The sequence below is a fragment of the Myotis yumanensis genome, unplaced genomic scaffold, assembly GCF_028538775.1.
Source record: "Myotis yumanensis isolate MYYU_CA2020_CCGP unplaced genomic scaffold, mMyoYum1.0.hap1 SCAF_10, whole genome shotgun sequence".
Classification (NCBI taxonomy): domain Eukaryota; kingdom Metazoa; phylum Chordata; class Mammalia; order Chiroptera; family Vespertilionidae; genus Myotis; species Myotis yumanensis.
Window position 1 is genome coordinate 43,667,157 of NW_027223761.1, and position 12,312 is coordinate 43,679,468.

Genomic DNA, 12,312 nt, shown 5'->3' on the forward strand with positions numbered 1-12,312 from the left:
GGGATTTCAGCAAAGCATGCGTGAGAACAAGGAGAAGCAGGCACTGTCCGACCTCATGATCAAGCCCGTGCAGCGGATCCCACGCTATGAGCTTCTGGTGAAGGTGGGTAAGGCCTGGAGGCGTGTGGGGATGCCGGGGGCTCTGAGGCTGGGTCCCCAGGGCTCTGGTGGGAAAGGAAGTCCTCTGTGACATCTGCCCATAGTCCCTCCTGCTGCAGAGTCATTGTGGGGCCAGGGCCCAGCAGGGCAGCTAAGCAGACAGATCTGGTCCCTGTTCCCACCCCAGGACCTCCTGAAGCACACCCCTGAGGACCACCCGGACCACCCACTCCTGCTGGACGCACAGCGGAACATCAAGCAGGTGGCGGAACGCATCAACAAGGGCGTGCGGAGTGCGGAGGAGGCAGAGCGGCACGCCCGCGTCCTGCAGGAGATCGAGGCTCACATCGAGGGCATGGAGGATGTGCGTGCAGCCCCGCCCCACCCTGCCCGTGCCTCTGTCCGTCTGTGGTCACCTGGAACATGGCTGTGTTCACGTCCACAGCGCTGTCCGCCCTTCCTCTTCCACATATGCCTCTAGCTGTGTCTATGGCCTGACGGCGTTGGGAGGGGGAATGGAGTGTTGCTTCCACTGGCCTGGCCCTAGAGGGGGGCCAAGGGGCCTCCAGAGCCTGGGAATGGGATGAGGATTAATAATTTGCTGCGAGACACCCTGTACCTCCTGCCCCACAGCTCCAGGCCCCGCAGCGGAGGTTCCTGAGGCAGGAGATGGTCATTGAAGTGGTAAGAAGCACCCTGTTGCCTGCGTGCTTGTCCCCACTCCCAGCCTACTTTGTTCACACGTCTGCTCATACCCGCTGCCCACGGCTCTCCCTGCTCTTCCACCCCAACAGGCGCCCCGGGTCGAGTCCCAACTCTGCCTCTGGGCAGCTGGGGGAGAGTCCTCACCCCTCCCTGGGCCTGGCTGTCCCCTGGGGCCTGTGGGCAGGAGGGTGGGCCTCTGGGCCTGAATCCTGCCTTGGGCCCACAGAAGGCAGTCGGTGGCAAGAAGGACCGGTCCCTCTTTCTGTTCACGGACCTCATCGTCTGCACCACCCTGAAGCGGAAGTCGGGCTCCCTGCGGCGCAGCTCCATGAGTCTGTGAGTGGCTGTCGGGGAGGGGGTGGGGCGAGGCTGGGAAAGTGGGAGCAGTTGTCCCTCTTGGGGCTCACTCCCCTGCCCTGGCCTGAGCACCCCGTGGCTCCCCACAGGTACACAGCAGCCAGCGTCATTGACACGGCCAGCAAATACAAGCTGCTGTGGAAGCTGCCGCTGGAAGACGCAGACATCATCAAAGGTGGGGCTGCCTCCGGAGTTTTGGGCGTTGGGGTCCTCCTCTGAGAAGCCCCCCTAGTGGGTGTGAGCGTGGCCAGGCTGGCTGCCTCTCCATCTGCTTTCTGCTCTGGGTCCTTACTTTCCCATCCAGTGTAAGGGGTCTGGCACGCACAGGATCTGGTTGGCATCCACCGAGCCAGACCAGGACCTGCCCACGAAGACACCTTCCGACTGGGCAGGGGCCCAGCGTGGGTGGGGCTGGGCTGGGGGGTACAGGAGCACAGACATCCTGTTATTAGCCATTGATTGACTCAGTTAAGCACCTCGTGTTACGTGATGGGGCACAGTTCTGGTCCAGCAGTTTTGTGCACAGGGAACATAGACTCACTCACGTGTCCTCAGGTCAGTGCAGGCGACTGGCTGGTTGGAAAGATCCGTGTTGTTTGGGGCTGAGACTGTGGGAGCTGAGGTGGCTTTATGGACCTGCTCCTGTGGTGTGTCTCTCTCTCTCTCTCTCTCTCTCTCTCTCTCTCACTGTTCTCCTCATTGCTCTCAGCTTTCTCTGCTTCCTTATAACTCCCATGATCCACCATGCCCTTTTCCGATCGGCCTTTCTCCCTCAGCTCTGGGCCTAGTTGCGCTAGGATGCCCCGCTCACCTTATTCAGCGAGGTGGTTGGTGTGGAGTGGTGGTGTGGGCACCTCTGGGCTGGAGGCAGTTCAGACCAGCTGGGGTGGGCCCCGAGGTGAGGAAGGAGCTCGATCAGCCCCTAGGTCAGTGGTTCTCAACCTTCTGGCCCTTTAAATACAGTTCCTCATGTTGTGACCCAACCATAAAATTATCTTTGTTGCTATTTCATAACTGTAATGTTGCTACTGTTATGAATCGTAATGTAAATATCTGATATGCAGGATGGTCTTAGGCGACCCCTGTGAAAGGGTCGTTTGACCGCCAAAGGGGTCGCGACCCACAGGTTGAGAACCGCTGCCCTAGGTGAACCCAGGCCTGCCCCACATAGGCCCCTGTGTAGGAATCCAAGCTGGTTATTGGCCCACTTCGTCTCTTCTCATGAGGGAACAGGCCAGCTGATAACATGACTATCTTTAGGTCAAGTGTCCAGTCTTGGTCCAGTCAGCTATGGCTAGGCGTGGGGCAGGGTCATATGGAAGAAAACATACGGTGAGAGCTGTGGGACGTTTCCCTCCGAAGGAACAAAAGACCTCCCAGCCCCGACTTGTCTAGTACACGCCACTGCCATCACGTGCACCCCAGCCGGGCACGCGGGGCGTGGGGTGCTGAGCTGGCCTCTGGCCGGCTGCTCGGCAGAGGGGAGGTGCATAGAGGACCAGGGAAATCCAGGGCATCAGCTCAGTGCTCCCTCCTTTGTGGAGGCTCTGAGTCCCGTAGTCAGCAGTTGGACTCCCCGTGGGCGGCTGCCGCTGCACAGGCCAGTTTGTCAGCTGGTGCCGCACAACCTGCAGGGCATCTGCTCGTTATTTGTGCTCTTCCAGGGGGTTCTCCGGGGCCCCGCAGCCTGTGCTGTGTGCCTCTTGGCCCAGTCCCCTGCCCCCGGGCCTGGGGCTCTCTGGAACTGCCCGCGAGCTTTATTCCTGGGCACGTGGGGTTTGCTGTTGGTGAGGCCGCTCCCCGCACCCAGCTGCAAGTCGAGCGCTGAGGGGAGGAGTGCCTTTCCAGCCTTGACCTTGGCTGTTTCTGGATCTGTCCATGGCCTTCTCTGTCCCACCAGGGGCAGCCCAAGCCACCAATCGGGAGAACATCCAGAAGGCCATCAGCCGCCTCGACGAGGACCTGACCACCCTGGGCCAGATGAGCAAGCTCTCTGAGAGCCTCGGTTTCCCCCACCAGGTCTGCGTCCTCTGCCTGAGGCTGCCTGCAGTTGAGGGCGGGGATCCCCTGAGCCTCTCCAAGGGAGGGGACATCCCTGTCACTCATCTAAGAGGGAAAACAGCCTCACCCCATCAGAGGGAAGTAGTGTGTCCCAAGCCTGAGGTGGAGACACAGGTCCATCCCCAGCTGAGGGAGGAGAGAGGCCCATCCTGTCTGTGGGGGGAGGCAGACTTCCTCTTGGTCTAAGAGGGCCGACAGAGTCCCACTTTCTGTGGGAGGGAGAGGCAGGTCCCCATCCTCATCCCCAGGGCAGGAGCAGGCTGTGGGGAGATGTGAGGGCCTGAGGCCTGGGCTTTCCCCCGACAGAGCCTGGACGACGTGCTTCGGGACCTCTCGGCCGCCATGCACCGGGACCTGTCCGAGAAGCAGGCGCTGTGCTATGCGCTTTCCTTCCCCCCGACCAAGCTGGAGCTGTGTACCACGCGGCCCGAGGGCACGGACTCCTTCATCTTCGAGTTCCCCCACCCTGACGCCCGCCTTGGCTTTGAGCAGGCCTTCGATGAGGCCAAGAGGAAACTGGGTAAGCCAGGGCCCACGCTGGCGCCCTCCTCCCAGCACCTCCAGGCAGTGGGGTGGGCAGCACCACACGGCTCTCTCAGATATTGGCAGCCAGAAATTCCAGGCCCGCCATGTCCTGTGCTCCAGACCCTGTGGGGGAGGGTGGATTAGACGCCTGCAGTAAAACAGGGCTTCCCCGGGCCTCCCTGCAGGGAGGGGTTCCACGGATAGGGTCAGCTTACGTCAGGGGCCCCATGTGGGAGTGCATGGCAAGAACTCCTCGTCTCCACACACACTGGGAGGAGACCTGGGGTCACGGAAAGCTATTGTTCAGGGTCCATGGCTTAGAAGATTCTTAGAGACCTCTAGGTCTATCTCCTGCATAAGGCCAGGGACAAGCAGGGCATAATTCACATCCACCTCATTCTCCCTCGAGGGAGACTGAGGGGCAGGGGAGGAAGGGAAATGAGCAAGGTAGGAACCAGGATGAGGTGGCTGCTAAGCAGTGTCTGTCTGTCTGTCCATCCCCACTGTAGCATCCAGCAAAAGCTGCCTAGACCCTGAGTTCCTGAAGGCCATCCCCATCATGAAAACACGCAGTGGCATGCAGGTATGTGCAGGTGCCTGGGTCCTGTGGGTGCACATATTCAAAGCCAGCACGTGCTCATGTGTTTCTGTTTGTATTACATACATGTCCTGAATATTGCACCTGCTCCCATGATCTGTGTTGGGATCCATACACACCCATGTGGGCCTGCCTCCCTGCCCTGCTGTGGGGAGCTCGCAGCGATTCCTCCATTTGCCTTCCCCATTGGTGTTGTTGGCAGTTCTCCTGTGCGGCCCCAACCCTGAGCAGCTGCCCGGAGCCCGCGCCGGAGGTGTGGGTGTGCAACAGTGACGGCTACGTGGGCCAGGTGTGCCTGCTGAGCCTGCGCGCCGAGCCCGACGTGGAGGCCTGCATCGCCGTCTGCTCCGCTCGCATCCTCTGCATCGGGGCAGTGCCAGGCCTGCAGCCCCACTGCCAACGGTGAGGCCCGCCGTGGGCAGGGCTGCTGGACGGAGTTCCTACCTCAACACACCGAGGTCCCTCCTAGTGGGTGTGGGTGTGGGTGGGTGTGGGTGTGGGTGTGTCCCTAGGATGTAGGTGGGGCCTTGAGGGCGTGTCCATGGTGTGGGGTCTGGGGGGCTTGCCAGGGAGTGGGGCTGAGCTTGGGCTCCTGGGGGCTCTCATCCCCACCCCTTGGTCTCCCAGGGAGCGGCCTTCATCGCTGAGGACCCCCCAGGAGTCAGCACCTGAGCCTCCTGGGCCAGAACTGGAAGTCGAGGCTGCAGACGAGGAAGCAGGGATGCTGGCCGAGCCAGGGCCCCAGCCCTGCCTACACATCTCCATTGCCGGATCGGGCCTAGAGATGGCACCAGGCCCTGCTGAGGGTGACCCCCGCCCGGAATTGGTGCCCTTTGACAGTGACTCGGACGATGAGTCTTCGCCCAGCCCCTCCGGGACCCTGCAGAGCCAGGCCAGCCGGTCCACCATCTCCTCTAGCTTTGGCAGTGAGTGCCCAACGTGGGGCCGTCAGGCAGGGTGGACGCCCAGAGCGGGGGCAGCCCAAGAGTACTGATGGGTGAGGAGGGACCCGAGTAAGCCAAGGCCTGGGATCAAGTCTGAGGATGTCAGCACACAGAGCAAGGGGGCTGCAAGGTGGGCTGGGGCTGACACCGAGGACCCCGAGGACAGTGGGACAGTCAGGCCAGATGCTGGAATGACTGACGATTAGAGAAGATGGAGTAGGGTGTGGAGTGGCTGGTCCCTTGGCCCATGGTATGGCGGCCGATGGGAGTGGGCCAGGCTGGGACTAGGAGCCGGTAGCGCTGGGCTGTCAGCAGGGTAACGAGCCTGAGCTGATGCAGAGGCCTCGGGGTGCGGAGAGCAGCTGCGGAAGGGCCCTCGGGAGGGACATCGCCAAGAGGGATGCATTGAGGGGAGACTGAGGCCCAGAAAAGTATCAGGGCTTAGGCCTGGCAGAGGGCGATGGGGACAGAGACCTTTGTCTCCCTCAGATGAGGAGACCCCGAGCTCCAAGGAGGCCATGGCAGAGACGACCAGTTCAGAGGAGGAGCAGGAGCCCGGCTTCCTGCCGCTGTCTGGCTCCTTCGGGCCTGGCGGTCCCTGCGGCACCAGCCCAATGGATGGGCGAGCCCTTCGCCGCTCCAGCCGTGGCTCCTTCACCAGGGGCAGCCTCGAGGACCTGCTGAGCGTTGACCCTGAGGCCTATCAGAGCTCCGTGTGGCTGGGCACCGAGGATGGCTGGTAGGGACACGGAAGGGGCCGGGGTCGCAGTGCTGGAACCCTGAGCTCCTCACTTTGGGAAGCAGGAGGGCTTTGGTTCAAACCCCAGGGGTACTGCCAGTCAGGGCTGCCGCTGGGTCTGAAACCCACAGGGAGGCTGGGGGCCTCAGCACCTTGAGCAGGCACCTGGCATGGAGGAGGTGGTGGTGGAGATACGGAGATAAAGCGGTGGAGGGGTGACTCCAGGGACTGGTGTGCCCAGCACGTGTCACAGGTGCACGCCCTGATCCACAGTGTCCACGTGTACCAGTCCTCCGACAGCATCCGCGATCGCAGGAACAGCATGAAGCTCCAGCACGCGGCCTCGGTGACCTGCATCCTGTAAGCACCGCGGGGCCCTTCCCGTCCAGACCTTCTCGGCTGCACTTGCAGACTTCCTCCTGCCCACTGGGCCCCCCTGCTATCCAGGTCCCTCCTGTGGAGGCTGGAGGCCAGAGGCCTGGCCCTAGGCTAGCTGTGCCTCTCACACGTGTGGCCATGGGCGATTCACTCCTTCGTAGACTCTGGCTTTCTCACCTGGAGAGGTGGACGCGGGAACCATACCATTTTGTCTGTGATTCCCTTGGCCCCACGTGACCTGCTTGGGTCTCTGTAAGCCCCTGACTCCCTCCCCTCCCTTTCCCTGCCCAGGTATCTGAACAACCAGGTGTTTGTGTCTCTGGCTAATGGGGAACTTGTGGTCTACCAAAGAGAAGCAGGTGCGTGTCCACCATCCCCGGCCCCCGGGAGGCCCTTGCTGGTGTTGGCCTCTCTCCTGAGGGGGCTGGGGCCTTGGGGACGTGAGTCTGGAGATGTGGCTTTGGGCACCTCCCAGGCCTCTGGGCCTTGGTGTCCTCATTTTTAAATGGGGTTGTTAGCACCTCATTTCAGGAGAGGGTGAAGCTGAAATGCAATACTGAACTGAATTTGCTGTTTTCTTTACCCCGTTCTCACTCCAGGTCGTTTCTGGGACCCCCAAAACTTCAAATCTGTGACCTTGGGTGCTCAGGGGAGCCCCATCACCAAGATGGTGTCTGTGGGCGGGCGGCTGTGGTGTGGCTGCCAGAACCGAGTCCTGGTCCTCAACCCTGACACCCTGCAGCTGGAGGTAGCAATAGGGATGGGGGAGAGTGGGGGAGAAACAGACTTAGGGTGAGCCCAGCCTACGAGAGAGGGAGATGGGACTATGGGGGGGAGGGGGGATAAAAAAGTATCCAGATGTCCAGGGAGAGGCCAAATCACTCAGATGTCATGGGGGAAGGGCACCTCCATTTTAACGTCTGAGGATTAAGTGGGGAGGCTCCCCTTAAGCTTGGGTAGATTAATCACCCGGACCAGGGAGCAAAGCTGCCTTTGCTGTCCATGGGGTGGGCTTTCTGGGGAGGTGTGGTGTGGGTATAAGGAGGGAGGGACGGGTACTGGTGAAGCACAAGGCAGGGAGGGGACAGGAAAGGCAGGCCTGCCAGTCACCCATCTGCTCTCTAACCCCCTCCCCCCAGCACACGTTCTACGTGGGGCAGGATTCCAGCCGCAGCGTGGCTTGCATGGTGGACTCCAGCCTGGGCGTGTGGGTGACTTTGAAAGGTAGTGCCCATGTGTGTCTCTACCATCCAGACACTTTTGAGCAGCTGGCAGAGGTAGACGTCACTCCTCCCGTGCACAGGATGCTGGCAGGTAGTGGCCTCAGTCTACCACTTCCTTTCCCTCGGGGCCTTTCCCACCCCATCATCGCGGCGGAGCCAGGCCAGGATGGGGCCTCAGCTCTCTCTCTCCCACCCCAGGCTCGGACGCCATCATCCGGCAGCACAAGGCTGCCTGCCTGCGGATCACGGCGCTGCTGGTGTGTGAAGAGCTGCTGTGGGTGGGCACCAGCGCCGGCGTCGTGCTCACCATGCCCACCTCGCCCAGTACCGTCAGCTGCCCACGGGCGCCTCTCAGCCCTGCTGGCCTAGGCCAGGGACACACCGGCCACGTCCGTTTCCTGGCTGCTGTCCAGCTGCCGGATGGCTTTAACCTGATCTGCCCCAGCCCACCACCTCCCCCAGACACAGGTGCGTCTTGTATCCCACCCCACCCCGGGGTATTGGACATTTGGGTTAGGACTTCCCAGTGTCCTGCCAGAAGAGGGTTAAGAGGGAGGAAAAAATGTAAGAAATGGAAGTAGGCTATGGAAACCCCAAATACAACCTACTAGGAAATAGTGTGTGTGTGTGTGTGTGTGTGTGTGTGTGTGTGTGTGTGAGAGAGAGAGAGAGAGAGAGAGAGAGAGAGAGAGAGAGAGTAAAATACTGTCCAGACAGGTGTCATGGACAGGGAGTGACTATAAGCTAAGAATTAGAATATGGCATAGGCAGGGACCTACAACAGGAAATGACACAGGATTATAAGTGATGTCTGTCTGGGGCAGGAAGTGATGGTCAGAGCAGGAGATAGAAATAACACCAGAACATGGAGTGGCAGATAGGACAGGAAATGGACTATGACAATTAGAAAGTGAAGCCTATTAGGAAATGATGTACATCAAGGAAGCAGCAATTAGCCAAGCCCGGCTTCGGCAGGGCAGGAAACCATAGTCCCAAGGAAGTGGCAGGGGATCAGGAGCAGGGCAGCCCGGGTGGGAGGTGTCTGCGTGCAGACTAAACGCCTGCCTGGGAAGGGGCATTGGACGCAGGAGGCGAGTCCCAGGAGGACAGTGTCTGTGCAGTAATAGGGACAGAAAGCGGCCTGGCCCGGGGACATGATGTCACTTCTGCCTGAAAAGTACAGCCAGGAGGTCGGAAGTTGTCTAATGGCCAGGAAGTGGGCACTTCTTTCCAAACAGGAAGTGCTTGGCCAACAGGTAGTGGGCTCTCCCACGGGAAGTGTGCCTGTCTTTCTTCCTATCTTCCGGGGTGCGGGAGCTTAGGCCCTAAGGGACCCTTCCCCTCCGCCCCCAGGCCCCGAGAAGCTGCCGTCGCTGGAGCACCGGGACTCCCCTCGGCACCGAGGACCCCCCTCGGCCAGACCCAAAATGCTGGTCATCAGTGGAGGTGACGGCTACGAGGACTTCCGACTCAGCGGTGGGGGTGGCGGCAGCAGCGAGACCGTGGGCCGTGATGACAGCACCAACCACCTCCTCCTGTGGAGGGTGTGACCCTGTCCAGATGGCTCAGGACCTGACCACCCACCTGCCCTCAGCCTGCTTGCCTCTTCCTAACCCACATGCAGACTCTGCCCAGAGCGTCCAACCAGGGCGCACCTGTGCCTGCATGGGCTCCTCCGTTTCCGCGGAAGCGTTCCGATGGAACTCCTGCTAGCCAGTGGGCCAAGGCCTTTCCTGACCCTCCGGCTGCTCCCGTGCTCCTGATCATGATGGGGGCTGGGTGGGGGGCACGAGGGCGACCCAGACCTCTGTCCCTGGAGCTTCTACCAAAGACACGGCGAGGCCTGGACCCCACGGGGCTGGGGAGGGCCATGTGCAATATTTGGAGGGTTTTCTGGGGCAGTGGGAGGGCTGGGGGATGGAATCCTTTCCCATGTACAGTATTTATGTTTCTTTTTAGATGTGTACCTTCCCAAGCACTTATTTATGCAATGACCTAGGGCAGGGAGTGATTGGAGGAAATGACAGAAGGAAAAAAAAACCTGATTCCTGCCCTGGTGGGCCAACCACGACCCTAACCAAGCCTTCCTGGAGGGACCAATCCCCCCCATTACATACATGCGTGCGCGTGCGCGCACGCACACACACACACACACACACACACACACGCTGCATGTTCAGGGCACTAAACCGCTGCCTCTTCACACACTTTCCAAGCCTCATGCTGATTGGGCCGCCCTCCAGCATCCAGAGCCAAGGACCAAGTCCCCTGTCACCCAGAGCAAGATGACGAGGACAGTGACTCCGTCAGGGGGCCTCCCCAGGCTCGGCATTTCCTAGTTTATTAGCGGTGCCTTCAGCAGTCTCTGAACTCGGGAACACTGATGGGGCCTTGGACGGAGCTCTCTGCTGGCCTGAGCAGGAAGAGAAAAGGCCCTTGCTCCTCACAGCTGCCCCCCAGCCCCTGTGTCTCATGCACTGGCACATGCGGTCACCGTAGGAGGGTGGACCTAGGAGCCCCGTCACTCTGACCACTGAATCCCTCTCTTCACACCCCTCCTGCCAGGGGCAGCCCCTCCAGGAAAGATGCCCAAAGCCGAGGGGCTGGACATGGCCTCTTCAACTGGGAGTCACTCGAGGGCAGCCTCTCCCCTGCCCCTGGACCCAGGAGCCAGTCTGAGCCCCAGCCCCCTCGCTGCTTCAGCTACCGCTCCAAAGGTCTGGTTTCAGGTGGGGTTTGTTTGGTTCTGTTTTTGTTTGGGGTGGGTGGGTCATTGCGGTCTTAGATTGTGTTTCTCTTGCTACCAAACAGTCATGTATTAACTTTCTTTGGATGATGAATTTTAAAGTCAATAAATAGAAACACCAAGTGACTGCTCCCCATCAGTAGCCCAGGTGGCCTGCCAGCAACCTAAGAGCTTCCCAGCCGGGTGGCTCTCCTGACACCCCCTCTCATGTGCAGAAGGGAGGCCCCGGAGACCCAGAAGAGTGGGGTGCACTTTTGCAGGTCACCGCCTGTGGGGGCTGCAGTTTCCTCACCAAGAAAACAAGGGTGTGCTTGTCCAGTGCTTTGTAACCAGAGCTACGTGTTAGAATCCTTTACAGATTCCTGTGTAAATATAGAGCGTGACACAGGTTGTGTGTCCGTGTGAACACCGTTCCCAGGCTCCCCTCGACTCCTGCGTCAGTGGGTCTGAAGTGGGGCTGGGGAAGCCGAGCTGCCTTAGGCTGTAAGTAAAAGACTAGGCAACGACTGAGCCTGTCCACAGCTCCAGGAGACCATTCCCAGCAGCCTCGCGTGAGGCCAGGGAACCTGACAGGCCCAGGTGAGGTCAGGCTTTGGAGCTGGGGTAGAATCCAAGTTTGTCTGATTTCTGGTCCAAAGAAGTACATCATTTTTAAAAAGGTGTGTCATGAAATCAGACACAAGAATGCAAAGGCCGCCCTCGCTGGTTTGGCTCAGTGGGTAGAGCGTCGGCCTGTGGACTGAAGGATCCCTGGTTCGATTCTGGTCAAGGGCACATGCCTAGGTTGTGGGCTCCGGTTGTGGGCTCCATCCCCAGTGTGGGGCGTGCAAGAGGCAGCCGATCAATGATTCTCTCTCATCATTGATGTTTTTCTCTCTCCCTCTCCCTTCCTCTCTGAAATCAATTAAAAAAACAATAAAGGATGTGAAGGCCGACAGCACAGGGCCAGTCCGTGTCAGGTCAGCCATGACCACCAGGGTCTACCTATTGGACTCAAGACGGCAACCACTAGAAAAGGACAGGTCGTGCCTCTGCTCTGCTAAACACGCTTGAACATTTTCCAGCCTAAGTGATGGAGGCTTTACAAACATTTCTGGTGGAGGGGAGTGTGGGCTCATGCTTTGCAAATCGGTGTACACATCAGTCACTCAGGAGTCTGGCTCATGTTCCTCAGACAAACCCTGGACAGGGGTTCCTACCTCAGAGGACAGGAGAGAGGACCCAAAGCCATTCTTCTCCAAGGGGTTGTCCAGGGGTCCCTTGAGCTGGGGACACCTACCTCCTGGGGAGGGTGAGGCACAGAGAAATCTAGGGATTTACCTGAAGTCACACAGCACTGAGGCTGGGGGTGGGCACAGAGGAGAGTGCAAAGGGAGCAGCAAATACGGCTAAGGCCCTGGCTTAGACCTGGGCGGAACCTGGGGGGGATGGGGACCAAGGGATCTTAACTGAAGCCTCAGCCCTGTGGCCTCCTATCACTGTGTGGCCCTAGGCAGGTGTCCGCCTTCTCTGGACACAGGTGCCCTCTGAGAGCCCTTCACAGCTTTTGCATTCCTGCCAAACACCAAGTCTTAATTTTGTCCTCGAGGACCTTAAGCCACAGGCCGGGTTGCAGGAAGCGCTATTTTGGGCCCATTATGACCAATGAGGAGCCCAGCCTGGCAAAGGCAAGCTGGGTCAGAGGTAGATGCCAGGGCTTAACTGGGGTGGGAGACAGCAAACTGGAATAAATGGGGACAGAGCCCAGATGCCGGGTGGTGGGGAAGACACGGGGCAAACGTTGGGTGTGGGGGAGGAGAGGGAACAGACCTGGTGTTGGAGCCCAGCGGCCTGGAAGGAGCAGGTGCCCCCACAGAGGGTCTCAGTAGATCCCACAACATCCTGGGTGGGTGAGCTTGCACCCGGGTGAAGCCGCCTGCTGAAGGCCACACAGCCTG

The 12,312-nt window shown here is 59.8% G+C and overlaps 1 protein-coding gene across 1 annotated transcript in view; it reads left to right on the forward strand.

Annotated features, from left to right (window-relative positions):
- ARHGEF17 (Rho guanine nucleotide exchange factor 17) overlaps window positions 1-10,497 on the forward strand; it is a 56,531-nt gene extending 46,034 nt beyond the window's left edge. Inside the window, exons 5-21 of the mRNA XM_070425582.1 lie at window positions 11-103; window positions 287-463; window positions 733-783; window positions 1,031-1,140; window positions 1,251-1,336; window positions 3,062-3,180; window positions 3,529-3,742; window positions 4,257-4,330; window positions 4,548-4,747; window positions 4,973-5,271; window positions 5,779-6,028; window positions 6,302-6,388; window positions 6,698-6,765; window positions 7,006-7,154; window positions 7,546-7,720; window positions 7,828-8,097; window positions 8,983-10,497. Coding sequence (XP_070281683.1) covers window positions 11-103; window positions 287-463; window positions 733-783; window positions 1,031-1,140; window positions 1,251-1,336; window positions 3,062-3,180; window positions 3,529-3,742; window positions 4,257-4,330; window positions 4,548-4,747; window positions 4,973-5,271; window positions 5,779-6,028; window positions 6,302-6,388; window positions 6,698-6,765; window positions 7,006-7,154; window positions 7,546-7,720; window positions 7,828-8,097; window positions 8,983-9,179 — 2,619 coding nt within the window. The 3' untranslated portion in view covers window positions 9,180-10,497. The remainder of the gene's footprint in view (window positions 1-10; window positions 104-286; window positions 464-732; window positions 784-1,030; window positions 1,141-1,250; window positions 1,337-3,061; window positions 3,181-3,528; window positions 3,743-4,256; window positions 4,331-4,547; window positions 4,748-4,972; window positions 5,272-5,778; window positions 6,029-6,301; window positions 6,389-6,697; window positions 6,766-7,005; window positions 7,155-7,545; window positions 7,721-7,827; window positions 8,098-8,982) is intronic.
- The last annotated feature ends 1,815 nt before the right edge of the window (window positions 10,498-12,312 follow it).